Below are 17,583 nucleotides of genomic sequence, written 5' to 3'. Positions count from 1 at the left end.
TTGGTATTAAAGGTTGGAAAATGTGGTTATATACCCTCTTGACATTGAATTCAGGATCTTGTTCCAGAATAGTTACAGGATTTCTTGATTCTATGATGCTTGGATAATTGATGAAACCATTGACAAAAGCAACAATTTCCAACCTTGTTATTATGCCAGTATACTACATATGATGACTGAAGTACTGAAATTTGATAGTTTTTGACTCATTTAAAAAATTGATTAGAGCACATTCAGGGTTTTTATTATAACAATACCTCTTTCACACATTTGTGTTCTAATACACTTTTCTGAGTGGGAGAGAAAGGAGATGAATTCTGCAGAACCCATCAAGTATGTGAATAGCACCCATCAAAGGTGATGCAGCTCAGAAAAAATGTGCAGAAAACCACTAATTGAAAACTTCCTTCCACTCATGTGTAGACATTTGGAAAGCACATCAATTTCTAACCCAGTGGCATAAAAAACTGCCAAGTTGTAAAACAAGGCTTCAAAACAGGACAGTGATTGTTTAACTAGATTCTCCTTATATTTTGGTTTTAAGCCAAAACCCTCCAATTAATCAACCTTCAGATTTCTGCCCAAACAGAAATCAGCACACACTTGTTGCCTGCTAACTATGTAGTCAACCATCCTACGTACCACGGAATAATTCTCTGCCCTTGGGAAGTTTACCATCCAATGGTGGAGGTGAGATATTCCATAAATGGAAATACGAGGCTCTGATGCTACAACTCTTCTACCCTCTGCCCGTGGCAGACATGACTAATCGATCAAAGTGTTCTTTCCTGCTGTGATCAGACACAGCCTGTTCAGCTCAGGGATCCAGGAAGCCACTACCAATTAATAAGAATTGATATGCAAGATGAAAGCTACTTGCTCCTCCTGATGCATACTTTACAAAAGGGAAATAAGTAAAGAAGGTAGAATTAAAAGGCCAAAGGTCTGGACTCTGTGCTACAGAAGACCTAAAGAGGAGTTCCTCAAAGTCAGTGAGATCAGAGAAGGCTTCCTGGAGAAGCAGCTTCAGCCCAACATTCAAGGATAACTGTGGAGAGGAGAGGCAGAGGTATCTCAAATGGAGAGAAAGGCAGCAGCCTGGGTACAGAGGGGAGCATGCTCAGGGTGTGGTGAGTCTGGCAAACCAGCTGAAGAGAAAGGCTGGGGCTGAGGGATGGATTTGCAAAGGAATGGTGAGACCAGGCTGTGAAGGGCCTCCAATGCTGAAGACTTCTCCCAGGTAGTAGAGTTGACAATGCTTAGGGGTGGAGCGATGTGTAGGGAGAAGGAAGAATCCAAGAGAGCTGCATCAAGGAAAAGTACCTCCATTATTACCTCTCAGGTCTCTTTCTTTTTCCAAGAAAACAATCCCTGAGTGTCATTGGATGTCTACAGTCACAGCAATATTTGGGCAACAGATTGGTTCTTCCATGTGATTTTTTTTTTTTTTTATTGAAATAGAGTTGATTTACAATGTTGTGTTAAATTCTGCTGTAAAGCCACATGATTCAGTTATATATATATACTTTTTTTTTTTTTTTTAATTCTTTACCATGGGACTTTCATGGAGATTTCAAGGGACAGCAGCAAGGAGATTTCAAGGAAGGGACAGCCACTAGGGGGTTTCTTCTAATATTCTCTTCCCAGCTGCCACTTTGGCTGACTCAAAGCTAGTGAGTATCATCCCTAGATGTAGCTGTTCCTTCTCTTAAATGGGATCCAAATCTATTGGATTTCCCTTCTGCCTGACAAGGGCCAATATTCGAGCAGTCTACACAATGTTGTCACGAAATACGATTAGATCATGGAAGGTCAATAATATCAGAATATTTGGCTCCAATTTACTATAAAGGTCAAATATTTTTCCTCAGCTCATTTCAAGCTTCAAGCCCTGAAGCTTCCAACCCACAGGTGTGTCTGTTTGGCAAGCACGTATTAAAAACTTCGAGAGGTGCAAAGCACCATACTAGATGCTGGATCAAATGAGAAAATGGGCCATGATGTCAACAATACCCTCCCTTGCCTTCCCATCCTTTCCCTGATGCCACGTGGTGAAACTCCAGTGGTGGATGAGCCCCGCTAAACCATGATGCTGCATCAAATAGCCGTGTGCCGCAAGAGAGTCACCTAGACAGGGTGGATGGTTCCATGATAAATTCATGATCTCCAACCTTAAACTCAGTCCTCCCCAGAAATCCTACTGTTTCCCTAACTCCTCCCTCAAGCCCACATTTTGGAATTTCTCTCTCTCCTCTGACTTCCTTCATAGAGAAAAAGGAAACCAAGAGAACGGAAGCCCCTTAGCGTCCTGTTTAACAGACACAGCGACCTGCCCTTCTTCTCCAGACAGATGCTGTGCCCGTCCCTGTCCTGTGACACTGCAGGAGGTGTCTCCCACTCTCCCTCCCTCCAGGACCAGTCCTTCCATCCGAGTCTTGCGCCCCATCCACCCATGTGGGAGCCTTACACTAGCTGTTTTTTTTTTAATCTCTTTCTCCCTCTCTCTTGAACGTTCATCCTTCTCTTTCAACTGGCTCCTTCCCAACAGCTTTCAACTGTGCTCAATATTCCTTTGACCTCTTTTCCCCTGCTCAGCCCCAGCCCTAGCCCTCTCCACCCCTTTGCAGTCATGCATCTCAAAAGAACTGCCTATACTCAATGCTGTTCTCATTCCTCATTTTCCAGCCACTCTACAACACTTTCCCAGAGGCCCCATCAGCCCACTGGAGGTCACTGTTGGTCTCCAAGGTCACTGGTAACCTTCACTGTCTCATTCCTATGGGTTTTTTCAGTCTTACCTTACTTGACTTCTCAATGATTCCCTTCTTCTTCAAAAGTTTTTCTCTTGTTATTGTTATTATTTTGATATCACATTCTCCAGGTTTTTCTCCTTCCTCTCTGGCCACCCCTCCTTGTCTCATGAAATGTTGGTGTCCTTGGTACTTGTTCTTAGGCCCTCTTCCCTCTCATTCTGCACTCTTCCCAGGCGGTCTCAGCCATGCTCATGGCTGTGGTTGCTATTCCCCAATATATATCACAGCCAGACTGTGAGTTCCAAACCTGTGGAACCACCAGCACAATTGACATCTTCATGGAGATAGCTCAAAGGCTCCTCGCACTTGCCCTGCACAAAGGTGAACTCATGACTTAAAATCCATGGCCTCTTCCTTGTTTCATTAACTGCAACCACCATCCTAAGTGAAACACTTAGTGTCGTCCCTAACTCCTCTCTCTTCCTGAAGCCCACACCCAACCCACAGGCAAAGCCAGTCAATTTATTTTCTAAACATCTCTCCAAACTACTGCTGCCATCACAGTGGCTCAAGCCATCAAGGTCTCTTTCCAGGGTTTCCCTGGTATCCCCATTTCTACTCTTTCCCCACCCAAAAGGATGTTTTCATGGCCTAAATCTGACCATGTCACATCTCACTTAAGACCTTTCAGTAGCTTCCATTGCTCTTGGGATAAATATCCAAATACTAATGGTGGCCCAGAAGGCCCTGTGTGGTGCTATCTGGCCTCACCCACCTCGCTTGCTTGCAGTCACTGCCTCCTGTGCCCTCTGTGCTCTACCCACTTTGACCTTCTTTCAGTCCCTCCTAAGTGATATTTCTTCTTTCCACAGGGCCTTTGTACATGCCCTATGCCTAGAAGACTTCAAACACTCACCCCCAATACCTTTACCTAGTAAATGGCACTAACTGTATGCTACAGGGGTGTGCAAGACAGTCCATTTGGTGTATGGAAGAAAATTACAGAATCTCATTTTATAATTTATTTTTGCATTATTGTTTTAAAAGGTCCATGTCTGTGCATGTTTTATTATGGACACAATATATTAGTAGAGCAATATGTATACATAATATGAAGCCTACATATGCTTCACAAAGAATTAAATATACATGTATAAGGGGTACAAGCTCAAAATGTTTTTACTGAAGGGAGTCTCCAAATATGTTAAGATTGGAGCACTAATGAGTTACCACTTCTTGAGAGAACTCTTGCTTCCCTTACCACACCTAATACAGTTAGATTTATATTCATTTGTACGACGGTGTAATGAAGATCTCTACCTGTAGAACATGAGCTCCAGAAGGTCAGGGATGTTGTCTGCCCAGTCACTGCGGTGTCCCTACTGCTAACTCAGTGTCTTGCACATGATAGGTCATCAAGAAATATTTTTTGAATGAATGAATATCCTAGAAGTGTAATGTTCATGCCCACCCTTCCCATCCTAACAGAGGGCTTTCATTTTTCACATCTGGAATACTTTTTTTTTTTTTAATTAATTAATTAATTTATTTTTGGCTGTGTTGGGTCTTTGTTTCTGTGCGAGGGCTTTCTCTAGTTGTGGCAAGTGGGGGCCACTCTTCATCGCAGTGCGCGGGCCTCTCACTATCGCGGCCTCTCTTGTTGCAGAGCACAGGCTCCAGACGCGCAGGCTCAGTAGTTGTGGCTCACGGGCCTAGCTCCTCTGCGGCATGTGGGATCCTCCCAGACCAGGGCTCGAACCCGTGTCCCCTGCATTGGCAGGCAGATTCTCAACCACTACACCACCAGGGAAGCCCCCTGGAATACTTTTTATGAACTCTCTCTTTCCTATGTAATGAACATACAGACAAGTCATTGTTTTGGTAAAGGATAAATAAGAAAAGGATTCAGAGATACCTAAAATATACTCTGAGTAGTGACTGGTGCTGACAGTATTGGGTGCTTTCAAAAGCGTTATCTCAATTGGTCTTTAATATTACCGTAGAGAACCTTATTGTTATCACCTCTGTTTTGTCGATGAGGAAAGTGGGATTTGGAATGGTCAAGGTCATTTAGCTGGAGAATGCTGGAGGTAGAATTCAAATTCAGGTTTGGGGTCTAAGTCTAATTTGCTTCCTGTTATATCTCAGTGGCTTGATCCTGAAATGAACATTTTCGTCCTAAGAGGTAATTTCCTCTTTTGAGTCATCTCAAAAAGCTAGATTGTTCTTACCTAAAACTAATACTGGTGGGTATCCAAAAACAAACACAAGTCTACCATGTAGTGGTTACCAACGGGATACTTATGCTCCTATTCATTCCTTTCCGTCCTTTGGTCCTTTTTCTCTGCAAGTTTTGTAATGAGGCTGTCACACAAAGGGCTGTAATGAGGCTGTCACACAAAGGGCGACAGTCCTGTTGCTACTTAAAGGATCCGTCCCACTTGCAAGGTAAGAGACGGGCTTATTAGATGATGCATTTGCAGGGAATGTGCCAAAATGCCCTGAGACCACGTTGACATTTTCCTATGGAGTTTCGTCTCTTGACGTACCATCACTGCCTTGACTGTATGTACGTCTCTCTGGTATCCTTGCCCTTTCTTTGTGAACAGACGGTGCTGGAAATAAAAACACACTCTAAGATGCTTGGGGAGTGCACTGTGAGAAAGGGTGGAGGGGAGGCGGGATCTGAAACACGGAATGAGCTTAGAGCTCTCTGAAGTTATTCTAAGCTTCATTCTGCAGCTGTTTCCAGCAAGTCTTCTAGTTGCCCAACCAAACTGCTCTTCCCCAACCTTCTCTTCATCTTCAAATGCATTCCTCTCCAAAACATCATTCTTTTTTCTCTTTTTGGCCGCACTGCATGGGATCTCAGTTCCCCGACCAGGGATTGAACCCGCGCATGGTGGTGAAATTGCTGAATCCTGACCACTAGACCACCAGGGAACTCACCAAAACATCATTCTTAATTCTGTTTGAAAAGCAAAGTCTTCACTCTCCTGCCTCAGTAACTTACATCCCTCTCATCAGGCCACTCTTAACAGCAAGTCCAAAACGACGTGGTTTATAATGATTTTCCAAGTAAAACGTGGTCCCCCCAGGGTATTATCTCATTGGTCTTTGCAACGGGAGATTTTTAAAACTGTCTCCAATGTCAGCTGCGTGAACAGAGGCTTGAAGGGAGGGAAACCAATACAAAGTGAAGCCACCACACCCTCCAGGCCTGTCTTGATCCCACGTGGTGTCACTGAAGCTGAGCACAGAGATTCTTCCACAAGCTCAGCACCTTCCCCTGCATTTCTGTGCTTGTGATTTTTATTCTGGCTGCAAGCAGAGACGGTGGCCCCATGAATCTCCTCCCCATTCATCTACCCATCCGTCCAATGACTCACGCAGTCATTCAACATTTCTCCTCATTTCTCTTGCTCTCTGCAAAGCCTGCTCAGTTTTTCTATGAAGGAAAAGTATGTCTTGGATTTAATGAGTGGAGGATGGAGGGAGTCAATGAAATACGTCAAGGTACCCTAGGGTCTCTGCCAGACGGACTAAGACTAAGGCTCAGTTTCACAGATTTTCCATGCGCTGCTCCTCCCCTTTCTCTCATTCATATATGCATATGTGCATATTCACATTTACATATGCATGTGCACATATTCATACATGCAACCACCCCTCATTATTTGACTCTAATCTGTTCATGGAAACACGCTGGCTAGTGAATTTCAGAGAGCAGTCGCTTGTATTCCACTATTTTAAATAGGGAAAATTATAATGCATTCCAAGTCCACCCAAAACCTCAATCAGCTTCCCCAAATATCACTGTGTATTGCTGTAATGCTCTTAAACACCATGTAAAACTCTCCCAGGAATGGTCTATAATATGAATCAATTAAAACACCCTTTGTTTAATTAGCACTTAGGGAACTCCTTGGTGGGAAAGTTTGTGTGTGTGCAGTGAATGGATACGGTAGGGGATCCAGGCTCCTCCTCCTGGCATCACACTGCCCTGATGATGCCAACGTGAGGAAACGATGTTGAAAGGTAGTAAATAGCACCTCAATTGGACCTGGGTTTGTAGGGCCCCCAGGAACCTAGGTGAAGCAGATTGGGACCCACGAGGGACTAAAGCTTGGGGCAAAGAATGAGGAAGGTGACAGTGATAACACGCACTGTATTTAAAGGATGGAGTAGCAGGTGCAAATTTGCTGGGAGAGCAGGGAAGCCAGCTCCGCTGCCCACTCCACTCCTCTTGTGAGACTCAGGGGCCATGACATGCTTTTACGGGTGTGCCCATGTGGATTCTCTGTAATTGGCATTCAATACAGAGCAGAAATGCTCATAGAAAACGTGCAAGATACTGATGAAGATTTTAAAAATAAGAGTTTGGATTTTTTTAAAAATTAAAAGCCTAGAAAGTACTTCACACCCACTAGGATGGCTATAATAAAGAACAAAAAATAACAACAAAAAATGGGAAAATAATGTGTTGCAAAGATGTGAAGAAACTGGAACTCTCATGCCTTGCTGGTGGGAATGTAAAAGGTGCAGTTGCTGCGGAAAGCAATTGGAGGTTCCTCAAAAAGTTAAACATAGAATTATCATAGGACCCAGCAATTCCACTCCTAAGTATATACTTGAGAGCATTGAAAACAGGTACACAAATAAATACTTGTACAGGAATGTACATAGCAGCCCTATTCCAATAACCAAAAGGTAGAATCAACCCAAATGTTCATCAACAAATGAACGGATAAACAAAGTGAGGCATGTACATATAATGGGATATTATTCAGCCATAAAGAGAAATAAACTCCTCATACACGCTACAACATGGGTGAATCTTGAAAACACTATGCTAAGTGAAAGAAGGCAGGCACGAAAAGTCACCGATTTTAAAATTCCAAATATATGAAACGTCCAGAAGAGGCAAATCCATAAAGACAGAAAACAGATTGGTGGTTTCCAGAGACTGAAGGCAGAGAGAGAGAGGAATAGTGTCTGCTTAATGGGGATGGAGTTTTCTTCAGGGAGAATAACAATGTCTTAGAACTAGCTGGAGGTAGTGATCCTCCAACATTGTGAATGTACTAGATGCTACTGATTCATATACTTTAAAATGGTTAACTTTATGTGAATTTCACCTTAACTTTAAAAAGCTTTGAAAATAACTGTAGCCTTTGCACTGTCAGTACACAGGTCAGTGTCCCTCACATAGGCCTTAATAAATGTCTGATACATAAATGAATAAAGGAATGGAGGAACCTGCCCATGGTCTGCAATACCCTGCTTGCCCAGGCTCCTGTCCCCTTCCCCAGCCTCATCATATACACTGGGCATCCTTTCTCTCTGTTCTCCAGGCACACTGACTTTTCCCTGGGCCCTCCTAAGTGCTAGGCTGCCTCCTGTCCCAGGACCTTTGCACAGCCTCATTCCTATCTGAAACCCCTCACAGCCCCCCTCCCCATTGCCCTGGTTAACTTCCCCTCCTACGCCAGCTCCCAGCTTGGCCATCACTCCCTCCAGGAAAGCCTCCCCTGACCTGTTCACCTGGATCAGTTCCACCTTACCCTCTCATAGCACCAGAACTTTCTCTTTAGGTCACTTGCCACCATCACACATTTTCATTGATCTGTGCTCTTCTTCTACTAACTCTGGTTTCCCCCATTACAATGTAAGTTTCATGAAGGCGGAGAAAGGTCACTGTGTCATTGAGGAGGGGGCGGTTCCTGCATCCCCAGCCCCAACACAGTACCTGGCACAGGTCTGCTCTCAATAAACATAATTGAGAGAGACGGGAGGAAGGAATAGATCTAGCTTTTTCATCTGTTTTCCTTTAGAAACCTCCTAACTCATTATTTCTTAACAAATTGGTTATAGGGGGCCCTTCGTATGACGTGTGTGTTGATTCAGACATGTACATTCAGAATCCCTCAGTTCTCTTTTTTTTATTAAAGCTTTTTTTAAAAAATTAATTTATTTTATTTTATTTATTTTTGGCTGTGTTGGGTCTTCGTTGCTGCATGCGGGCTTTCTTTAGCTGCGGCGAGCGGGGGCTACTCTTCGTTGCGGTGCACAGACTTCTCATAGCTGTGGCTTCTCTTGTTGCGGAGCACGGGTTCTAGGCACACAGGCCTTAGTAGTTGTGGTTTGCTGGCCCAGTAGTTTTGCCTCACGGCCTCTAGAGAGCAGGCTCTGTAGTTGTGGCACACGGGCTTAGTTGCTCCGCGGCATGTGGAATCTTCCCAGACCAGGGCTTGAACCCATGTCCCCTGCATTGGCAGGTGGATTCTTAACTACTGTGCCACCAGGGAAGTCCAAGAATCCCTTAGTTCTTAAAACCTGTTTCTGTGAAGCTCTTTTCCTCCATCCTCAAAGCAGGGTTTCCCAATGTTTGTTAGCAGAAATGAGCTCCGGACGTAGTGAATGCAGTAACACCAAGGAACAAGTCGGAGATAAGCTGTTACTGGTTTTGGGGAAGTTGTAGGTCAATAGCGTGGGCAGTGCAGGGGTCTACCACGCGTATTCTCATTTCTCCCTCTGGTCTCTGACTCTGGGACAGTCAGTCACTCTTTTTTTTTTTTTTTAATTTTATTTATTTATTTATTTTTGGCTGCATTGCGTCTTCATTGCTGCGCGAGGTCCTTTCTCTAGCTGTGGCGAGCGGGGGCCACTCTTCGCTGCAGTGCATGGGCTTCTCATTGCCATGGCTTCTCTTGTTGCAGAGCACAGGCCCTAAGCGCATGGGCTTCAATAGTTGTGGCACGCGGGCTCAGCAGTTGTGGCTCACGGGCTCCAGAGCACAGGCTCAGTAGCTGTGGCGCACAGGCTCAGTTGCTCCGCGGCATGTGGGATCCTCCCGGACCAGGGCTCGAACCCGTTTCCCCTGCATTGGCAGGCGGATTCTTAACCACTGCGCCACCAGGGAAGCCCCAGTCACTCTTTAACTTGTCTCCTCTTCTTTGTCTTCTGGGTCTGCTGCTTCCGTATCCTGCCAGTCTCTCCCCTTCCTTCTGCCTTCAGCTTAAGCTCCTCTGATTTCTCGTCCAGGTGTTTCTTCCATTGTGCTCTGATGGACTCTCTATTCCTCTTCTTGTACCCCAGATAATCTGGGCTAGTATCTGAAAGTCTAAAAATGTCAAAAGATGCAGCAGTACTTTCTGCTGGAATTAACAAAAGGTGCTAGTGAACCGTCAATCACATGAAGAGAAGAGCCATGAACATGAATTATCTACATGCTGAACCAGAGGAGAAACTAGAAAGGGAAAAAGATGTGACGGGTCTGGGACCTGCCACCAGGAAGGGATTGATGGACACAGACCAAAAGTCCACATTATGTTTCAAAGGGCCAAGGGTTTCCAGTGGGTGTGCGCTCGTCTCCTTGAAATAATCTATGCTAATTTCTTGATGCAAAATTCATACTGTCTTCCCTGTTGCTAAGCGACCAGCCCAAACATGTTTACTGTGTAAATTTCTCTGGAGGGCCCAGGGCTGCACCCAGTGCTTGAAGCATGGTGGAAGCAAGAGGCAGCAGACATCCAAAGCTTTGGGAAAGGTTTCTGCAAATCTTTGACCTGCAAAGATTCATATATTGTAGACACTTTTATGCCATATCTGGGGAAACGCAGTGGCTCAAGTAAAATTTTGACTAGTTTTTTCTGCTAATCTTCAGCCTAGTGGTCAAACGTGTGGGCTCTGGAACCAGAATTCCTAAATTTGATTCCCAGCTCTGCCACTGAGTAAGTTACTTAAGCACTCTGTGTTTTACTTTTCCCATGTGTAAAATGTAAGTAATAATTATGCATATTTCATAGGGCTATTGTGAGGATAAAATTAATATGGTTAAAGAGCTTAGAACAGAGCCTGGCACACATAAAGAACTCAATAAATGTTAGCTATGCTATCACTATTCTTTATTATTCTGTGGAAACGGATCTATTTTTTGTTTCTTTGTTTGTTTATATGAACAGGAAAGTTCACCAGCCAGGAGATCAGCTGAGAAATCAATTCTTTAAAAGGACTGAGAATCCAAAGAGGTCAGACCTTATGGCAGTCCAGAGTCAAATCAGTTCCAGGAGCGGGGTTAGCAATTCATGTTGGCCTCCTGCGATCACTGATGTAGAGGGGAGACCTCATCAGAGTAGCCAATGAGAACTGGAGAAAGTTCTACTTTGGGCCGAAGGTGGGGATTCCCACCCTAAGGGTTTCCCATGGTCCCCCATACCTCGCCTGTCATGGTAGCATTGTAACACGCTTCACGGCAACTGCTGGCTTCACTGTCTACCTCCCCACTTGCAAGGAACAGCATACACCTGTCTTTTTATTGTTGCATCCCAGTGCCTAGCATGTGTTCATTAAACTTTAGTGAATGAGCTTATTAGCTGATGAAATGCAGATCAGGGCTCTGATCCATCCTCACTCTGACAAGTCTGCATTCAGACAAGTGATCTGAGGGGATGTTGCTCCAGTGGTCTAAGGAAGAGGAAAACAGGTGGGAGAGTTAATCAGGCCACGTTGATGTTCTCCAGTCCCTAGTCTGAAGGAGGAGGTGGCCACAGGCATAGCAGAAGAAGGCAGACAGGGCCAGGGAGGTGATGCATAATGGACCACAAAAAGGAGGGCCACGTCTCTTGATTATAGTCCCCAAATCATCCTGGTATTAAAAATACTGGCTTGATGGGGAGGGGGAAGGGTAAGCTGGGATGAAGTGAGAGAGTGGCATGGACATATATACACTACCAAATGTAAAATAGATAGCTAGTGGGAAGCAGCTGCATAGCATAGGGAGATCAGCTTGGTGCTTTGTGACCACCTAGAGGGGTGGGATAGGGAGGGTGGGAGGGAGGTTCAAGAGGGAGGGTATATAGGGATGTATGTATACATACAGCTGATTCACTTTGTTATAGAGCAGAAACTAACACAACATTGTAAAGCAATTATACTCCAATAAAGATGTTAAAAAAATAAATAGTGGCTTGACACTAAATCAGTGTTCACAAACATTACAACACAACTTGACAAATAATAAAAACTTTACTGAGTTATAACTACATACAGAAAAGTACACAAATCATAAATGTAGAGCTGGATAAATTTTCTTTCATAAAGTGGACACAGCTGTGTAACCAGCACCACGTCAAGAGGCAGAGCTTATAAACAAAAGCTGGGAAGCTCCCGACTCTGCCCCAGTCATTACCTGCCCCCAGCGGAAACCCCAGGCATAAACGGGCTTGAATTCAAATCTTGTGGAAATGGAAGCTTAACCACGTGCATTCTTTTGCATCTTCACTCTCTTATTCAGTGTTATGTCACGATATGATGATTTAACTCAAAATATACATTGAAGGGTTATCATGTGCCCGTTATCACACCGGATATTGTCAGGGATACAAGGGAAATGAAATACACTCCTTGATCTTGGGGGTAGGGGGGAAGACTCCACTATACATATGTTGTTTGATAAAAATACAGCATGTGTTTAAATTATTTCTTAAAAACTTTGAATCTATTAGTGTTTGCTGTAGTCTGAATGTTTGTGTCCCCTTAAATCAAAGATGACGCAAACAGATGGAGAGATGTACCATGTTCTTGGATTGGAAGAATCAATACTGTGAAAATGTTAGGAGGTGAGGCTTTAATCCATTTTGAGTTTATTTTCGTGTATGGTGTTAGGGAGTGTTCTAATTTCATTCTTTTACATGTAGCTGTCCAGTTTTCCCAGCACCATTTATTGAAGAGACTGTCTTTTCTCCATTGTATATCCCTACCTCCTTTGTCATAGATTAGGTGGGGCTTTTGGGAGTGAGTAGGCCATGAGGGTGGAGCCTTCATAAATACGATTAGTGCCCTTATAAAAGTGGCAAGAGAGAGCTCCCTTGCCCCTTCCATCAGGTGAGGTAACATCCAAGAGTCTAGGAAGCTGGTCCTCATCAGACACTGGATTGGCCAGAACTTTGATCTTGGACTTCCCAGCTTCTAGCTCTATGAGAAATAAATTTTGTTTATAAGCTACCCACTCTGTGGTATTTTCTTATAACAGCCTGAATGAACTAACACTATGTTCCATCAAAAGCCACATCCCGTCTCAACTCTGCTGGAAGGAGGGTAGGATTTTATAGTTTGGTAGTAAGTAGCATTGGGAGCTAGGAGCTTTTGACCACATAGCTTCAAGGGGACAGCAGCAGGGTTACCCTGGGAACTCTGAGACTCATTTGAGAAGATTCATGTAAGCAAGGTAAGCACCAGATGGGAAGAAAAATCAGACCTGAAATGAAAGCTTTCTGAGAACAGGACTGCAACTCGTGCTAACGTGTCAGGGCACTGACAGTTCCCCTTACTTACTCTGTAGTTATTTAGGTTCGCCAAAAGGAGGGCTTCCTCTGCAAGGACCCAGAAATGCTGTGAGTGACAGCCTGTGCAGACAAGCGTGAAAAGGAAATTTTGGGCGAAGGAACCAATGGGTCTGGCTGCCTCTTGCTAAGAGATGCGGCAGCAGCGGTGAAGCGAAGATGATCACACACACACACACACACACACACACACACACACACACACACACACACCGTGTCTGCCTCTCTGCTCTGCCTCCTGGCTCAAGCATCCAGTAATCACTGCATAATAACCGAGCTTTGAAAGCTGGGCTGACCACAGGGAGGGAGGTCCCAGGTGATGCTGCCAGATCACAAGGACAGTGTAGTGAAACTGAATCCCTCTCCTCCCTGGAAAGCCTGCACGCAGGTGAGGGTGAGGGATTGTGTAAGAAGGCAGAATAAAGGGTTCACAATGTATATTTCAGAAAAGCCAAGACAAATTATGAATTGAAGCTGGCTGGAGGCATGAACAGCAGTGACTGAGGGTTTGCACCCTCCGCCACCTCCCACATGGTGGAGATGCTGGATGGATTCCTTCAGCTGTCTGGAGAAGAATGTCTGAAAAGCAGCAAATAAAAGACATAGGACTACAACAGTACATCTAATAAAATCAATCGGGGAAATGGTTATATGTGTGCCTCTTTATTCTTTCATTAAATAATAGGATCTAGCGGGGGATTTAATAAGTGCATAATTTAGAATTAGAGATGAGCATAAATGTTATCATAAAGCATCTGCAACAGCTGTGCTGTGCTCTGAAACTCTCTGTGATTTCCCTTGAGGACCAAGTCACAGATATTGCTAATATTCCTGTGGTGTGTTGTTTATACTCCTACTTACAGAAAATGCTAAGCTTCATGTAGAGGTTAATGAAAAGAAAGATACAATTTTTTCCTCTCCAAGACCAAGAACCCCTTACAGTTTAGCTATAGACCCCTTGTTGGGGTCTGTGGACCTCAGGTTAAGAACCCTCAGGGAAAGCTTCAAAGTGCTTTTCAAAATCACTGCAATTCATGACCAGAAATTGGATTCCCAGGCATGGCCAACAAATCCAAGGAATTTTTCCAGCAACCACAATCAGTGACTTATAGAGACATGGGCGGTCACTCTATATCGCAGAGACATCCCAGTTGTCAGTGGCTACAGGAATCTAGAACCCTCTTCCCCAGCCCCCATGCCCTCTTTGTTTAAGGAACATCTTCAGAGAGGCTTCCTTACCTGACTCTCCTCCTCTTTGTCAACATGTGCCACGCCTATCACCCTGCTGCCATCTGCCACCCCTAATACCACCTCCTTTACTTTTTTTGAAATGTCAACATAGTGTCTTTTTTCTGTGTACTTTATCTGGGTCAGCAGCTGAATCAGTCTGAGCACAATGGCAGCCAACCGACATTGTGAGATCTCAATTTCATCACATTCACACCTACAGATTCAGCCCCAGGGGCCCAAATCCTTGTCACTGAGGGAGCCAAGTGAGGGATGTGAATGGATGGGTCTCACATATCAACAAATGTTTATTGTGTCCCTATGAGCTAGCCCTGGGTTGCACAGTGGTTGCAAAATGCATCCACATTTGAAGAAATAACTCAGACAATCACCCACAATGGCTGGGCACTGGGATGCCTTTATTTGTCAACAATTTCTTATTGGGCACCTACTAGGTTCCAGACACTGAGTAGGTGCTGGGAATAAATATTGTACAAGTGAGTAGATATGAAAAATCACATCTAACTGTCCCAAGTGCTACAAAAGAATTGGGAAGGAATGGTATGGAGAACGTAATGGGGAAGAGAGGGCTTTGTTACACGTGGCCGTAGACAAAATCCTCCCTGAGGAGGTAAAATTCAAACAGAAAGAGACCTAAAGGATGAGAAGGAGCCATCTGTGTGAAAAGCCAGAGGAAAATGGGAAGGGTTGATGTCTTCAAGAAGGATCAAAAAATCCAGGGAAGCTGAGACGGCCCATTAAGCGGGCAACTGGCATGAGCTTGGCTGGAGAGGTAAACACCTGCCACATCAAGCAGGTGAGGAAGTGGAGTGGAGTGGCTAACAGCACCGACTCCAGAACCAGACCAGCTTGGCTAGAATCCGGCTCTAAAACTTCTCAAACTGTGTGGCCTTGGGCAAGTCACTCACCCTCTCTTTAGCTCTTTCAGCTTTAAGTTGGGCTCATCATATACGTCCTTCATTGAGTTGCTAAATGCATTAAGTGTAAAGCACTTAGAACGGAGCCTGGCACAGAGTACGTGCCAGGTTCCGGTTTGCTGTGTTTGTTCCAAGCTCAGTGAGAAGTTGTGGAGGACTTTAAGCCAGGGAGACGCATGATCTGGTTTGTCTTTAACAGATCATTGACCATTGCGTCGGCTATTGGTCCTCAGTAAGACAAAGAGTTGGAAAGGACCCCGGAGGTCACTTACACCAACACTGTCCCCAGCAGTTCTCTCTGGGAAGGGGAGGAGACAGTGCCTGAAGGGCCACCACTGTGAAAGGCAGAAGAATGGCTGTCCCTGAAGCGTGCCGGATGGGATAAGAGGTTGAGGACCCAATGTCTGGAGAAGGGCTCATCCAACACCCCCTCCCCCGCCCTGTGCCCGCCTGGAGCGGGTAGCCCACTACTCCCATTTCAGATGGTTCTGGGTCCCACATCCCACTGCCCGGTTGGCTCCTGTTCTTGCCGGTGTCAATGTCACTTTTCTCGGATTGTAAGTGCGTCAAGGACAGCAGCCATTTCGTTCCACTCTCAGTGACTGACACAGGCCCCGAGCAACTGGGTCTGAGCTTTTGAATAATTAATTGACAAAAGGAAGGTGGAATCACAGCTTTATAGTGCCTCCCCTGGAACTCTAAGCTCTGGAAGGAACCTAGAGGGCCTTGGGAAGTCATTAAGTCACCCCCTGCCCCAGGGCCTGCCTTCCTCCAGTCTTTCCAGCCAGACTTCCTCCCGGGTCTCCAGAGGACATTTTGCACTCGCCACCTTGGAAATGTGTCCTGGAGATCGCAGCCCATGTAGCGCAGTCCTTCCAAACCTCTCCCAGACCCCTTCTGCTGCTCTGTACAATGGGGACACCACCCATTTCCTGCCCAGAGAGGCTCTGGGGACAAGCTGATGCATGGGATAAAAGCCCTCCTGTCTCCAGGGGCATCTCCAGACACACCTTCGGGGAGGTCTCAGCTACTCGCTCAGTCTGGCTGGAGCTGAGAGCTGCTAGGACAGGCTGAGGGTCCTCCAGGCCCCTCCATATTCTTCTGCCTCTCCAGACCCCAGGCACACCCAGCCCAGCTGCCCCTCCCCAGCTCCCACTGCAGTGACAGCGGCCACCTGCTCTCTGGATTTTGGTGGATTTCCCCCTTCTCGACTCTGTCAGTGCTCTCCCTGTGCCAGCCCACAACTGGCCCCCCTCCTCGCTCTCACAGCCCCCCTTCTTCTTCCCCCCAATTCGAGCTTCTCATTCTGCACCATTCCCTTCTCAGTCTCCCCTAACCCTCACAGCCCGCTCCCCCAGCCCCCTCACAGCGTCCCGGTCTTATTACTCCTCCAAGTTCCCCACGCTCGCCTCCCAGCCCCCAGATCCCCTCCCAGCCCCATTCCCATCCAAGCTCCCTTTCCCATTCCCTCCCATGCCCGCCCCTTTAGCGCTCGCTGTCCCGGTTCCTCTCCTGTCCCCGCAAGCCCCCCATACCCTTCATTATCCTCCCCGACCCCTCCTCCACCCCCAGGCCTTCAGGAGCCCCTCCACACCCCCCCGAGGGTCCCCGAGCACGTCCGCGGTCCCCACACCCCGCCATGCTCTATCGCGCAAAGAAGAACGCCGACCATTGCCTGCCACCCACTCCCCCGCCGCTGCCCGGGAGACCCCACCCGGCCCGGGGAGACCAAGGCGCCGCCCCCGCTCACCTGCTGGGACCGGAGCACGCCGGGCTTCGCCTTCTCCGGATCGGGGTCCAGGTCCCGCTGCAGCACCCCCTTCTTGGGGTGCATGTGCCGGCACAGGCAGGTGACCCCGCACAGCGCGAGGATGCTGGTGGCCGTGCCCAGCGTGGCGCCCAGCGCGATCACGGGCACCGACAGCACCATGGTGCCCGCTCCCCGCGCGGGGCTGGGTCCCGCCGCCGCGCACCTCCCGGGCCTGGGATCCGGGCGCGCCAGCCGCTCTCCAGCCGCCGGAGGGGCGGGGAGGGAGGGCGGCTCGAGGACGTCAGAGCAGGAGGCTGGACCCGGAGCGAGCTGGTGCGCCCGCACTCAGCTCCGCGTCAGCCAGCATCCCTCCCCTCCAGCATATGACCGGACCCCCGACCCTAACCGGAGCCTGAGCCGTTCAGGTGGAAGGAACGTGAGGGTCATCTCGGGCCATCCTTCACGCTTTACGTAGAAGGACACTTGGGTCCCAGAAGGGCAGGAGCTGGCCAAGGTCACATTGTGCATTAGGTTAGCAGGGAAACCGGGGCTCAAACCCAGGCCTGAGACTC

At 46.7% G+C, this 17,583-nt stretch overlaps 1 protein-coding gene across 1 annotated transcript in view; it reads right to left on the bottom strand.

Annotated features, from left to right (window-relative positions):
* SYT13 (synaptotagmin 13) overlaps nucleotides 1-17,268 on the bottom strand; it is a 42,754-nt gene extending 25,486 nt beyond the window's left edge. The window contains exon 1 of the mRNA XM_082340088.1: nucleotides 17,012-17,268. Coding sequence (XP_082196214.1) covers nucleotides 17,012-17,191 — 180 coding nt within the window. The 5' untranslated portion in view covers nucleotides 17,192-17,268. The remainder of the gene's footprint in view (nucleotides 1-17,011) is intronic.
* Between the last annotated feature and the right edge of the window lie 315 nt (nucleotides 17,269-17,583).

Source organism: Balaenoptera borealis, assembly GCF_965194805.1.
Source record: "Balaenoptera borealis genome assembly, chromosome: 11".
Lineage (NCBI taxonomy): Eukaryota > Metazoa > Chordata > Mammalia > Artiodactyla > Balaenopteridae > Balaenoptera > Balaenoptera borealis.
The sequence above is the reverse complement of the archived record's forward strand: the minus strand, read 5'-3'. Positions and strand labels throughout refer to the sequence as shown.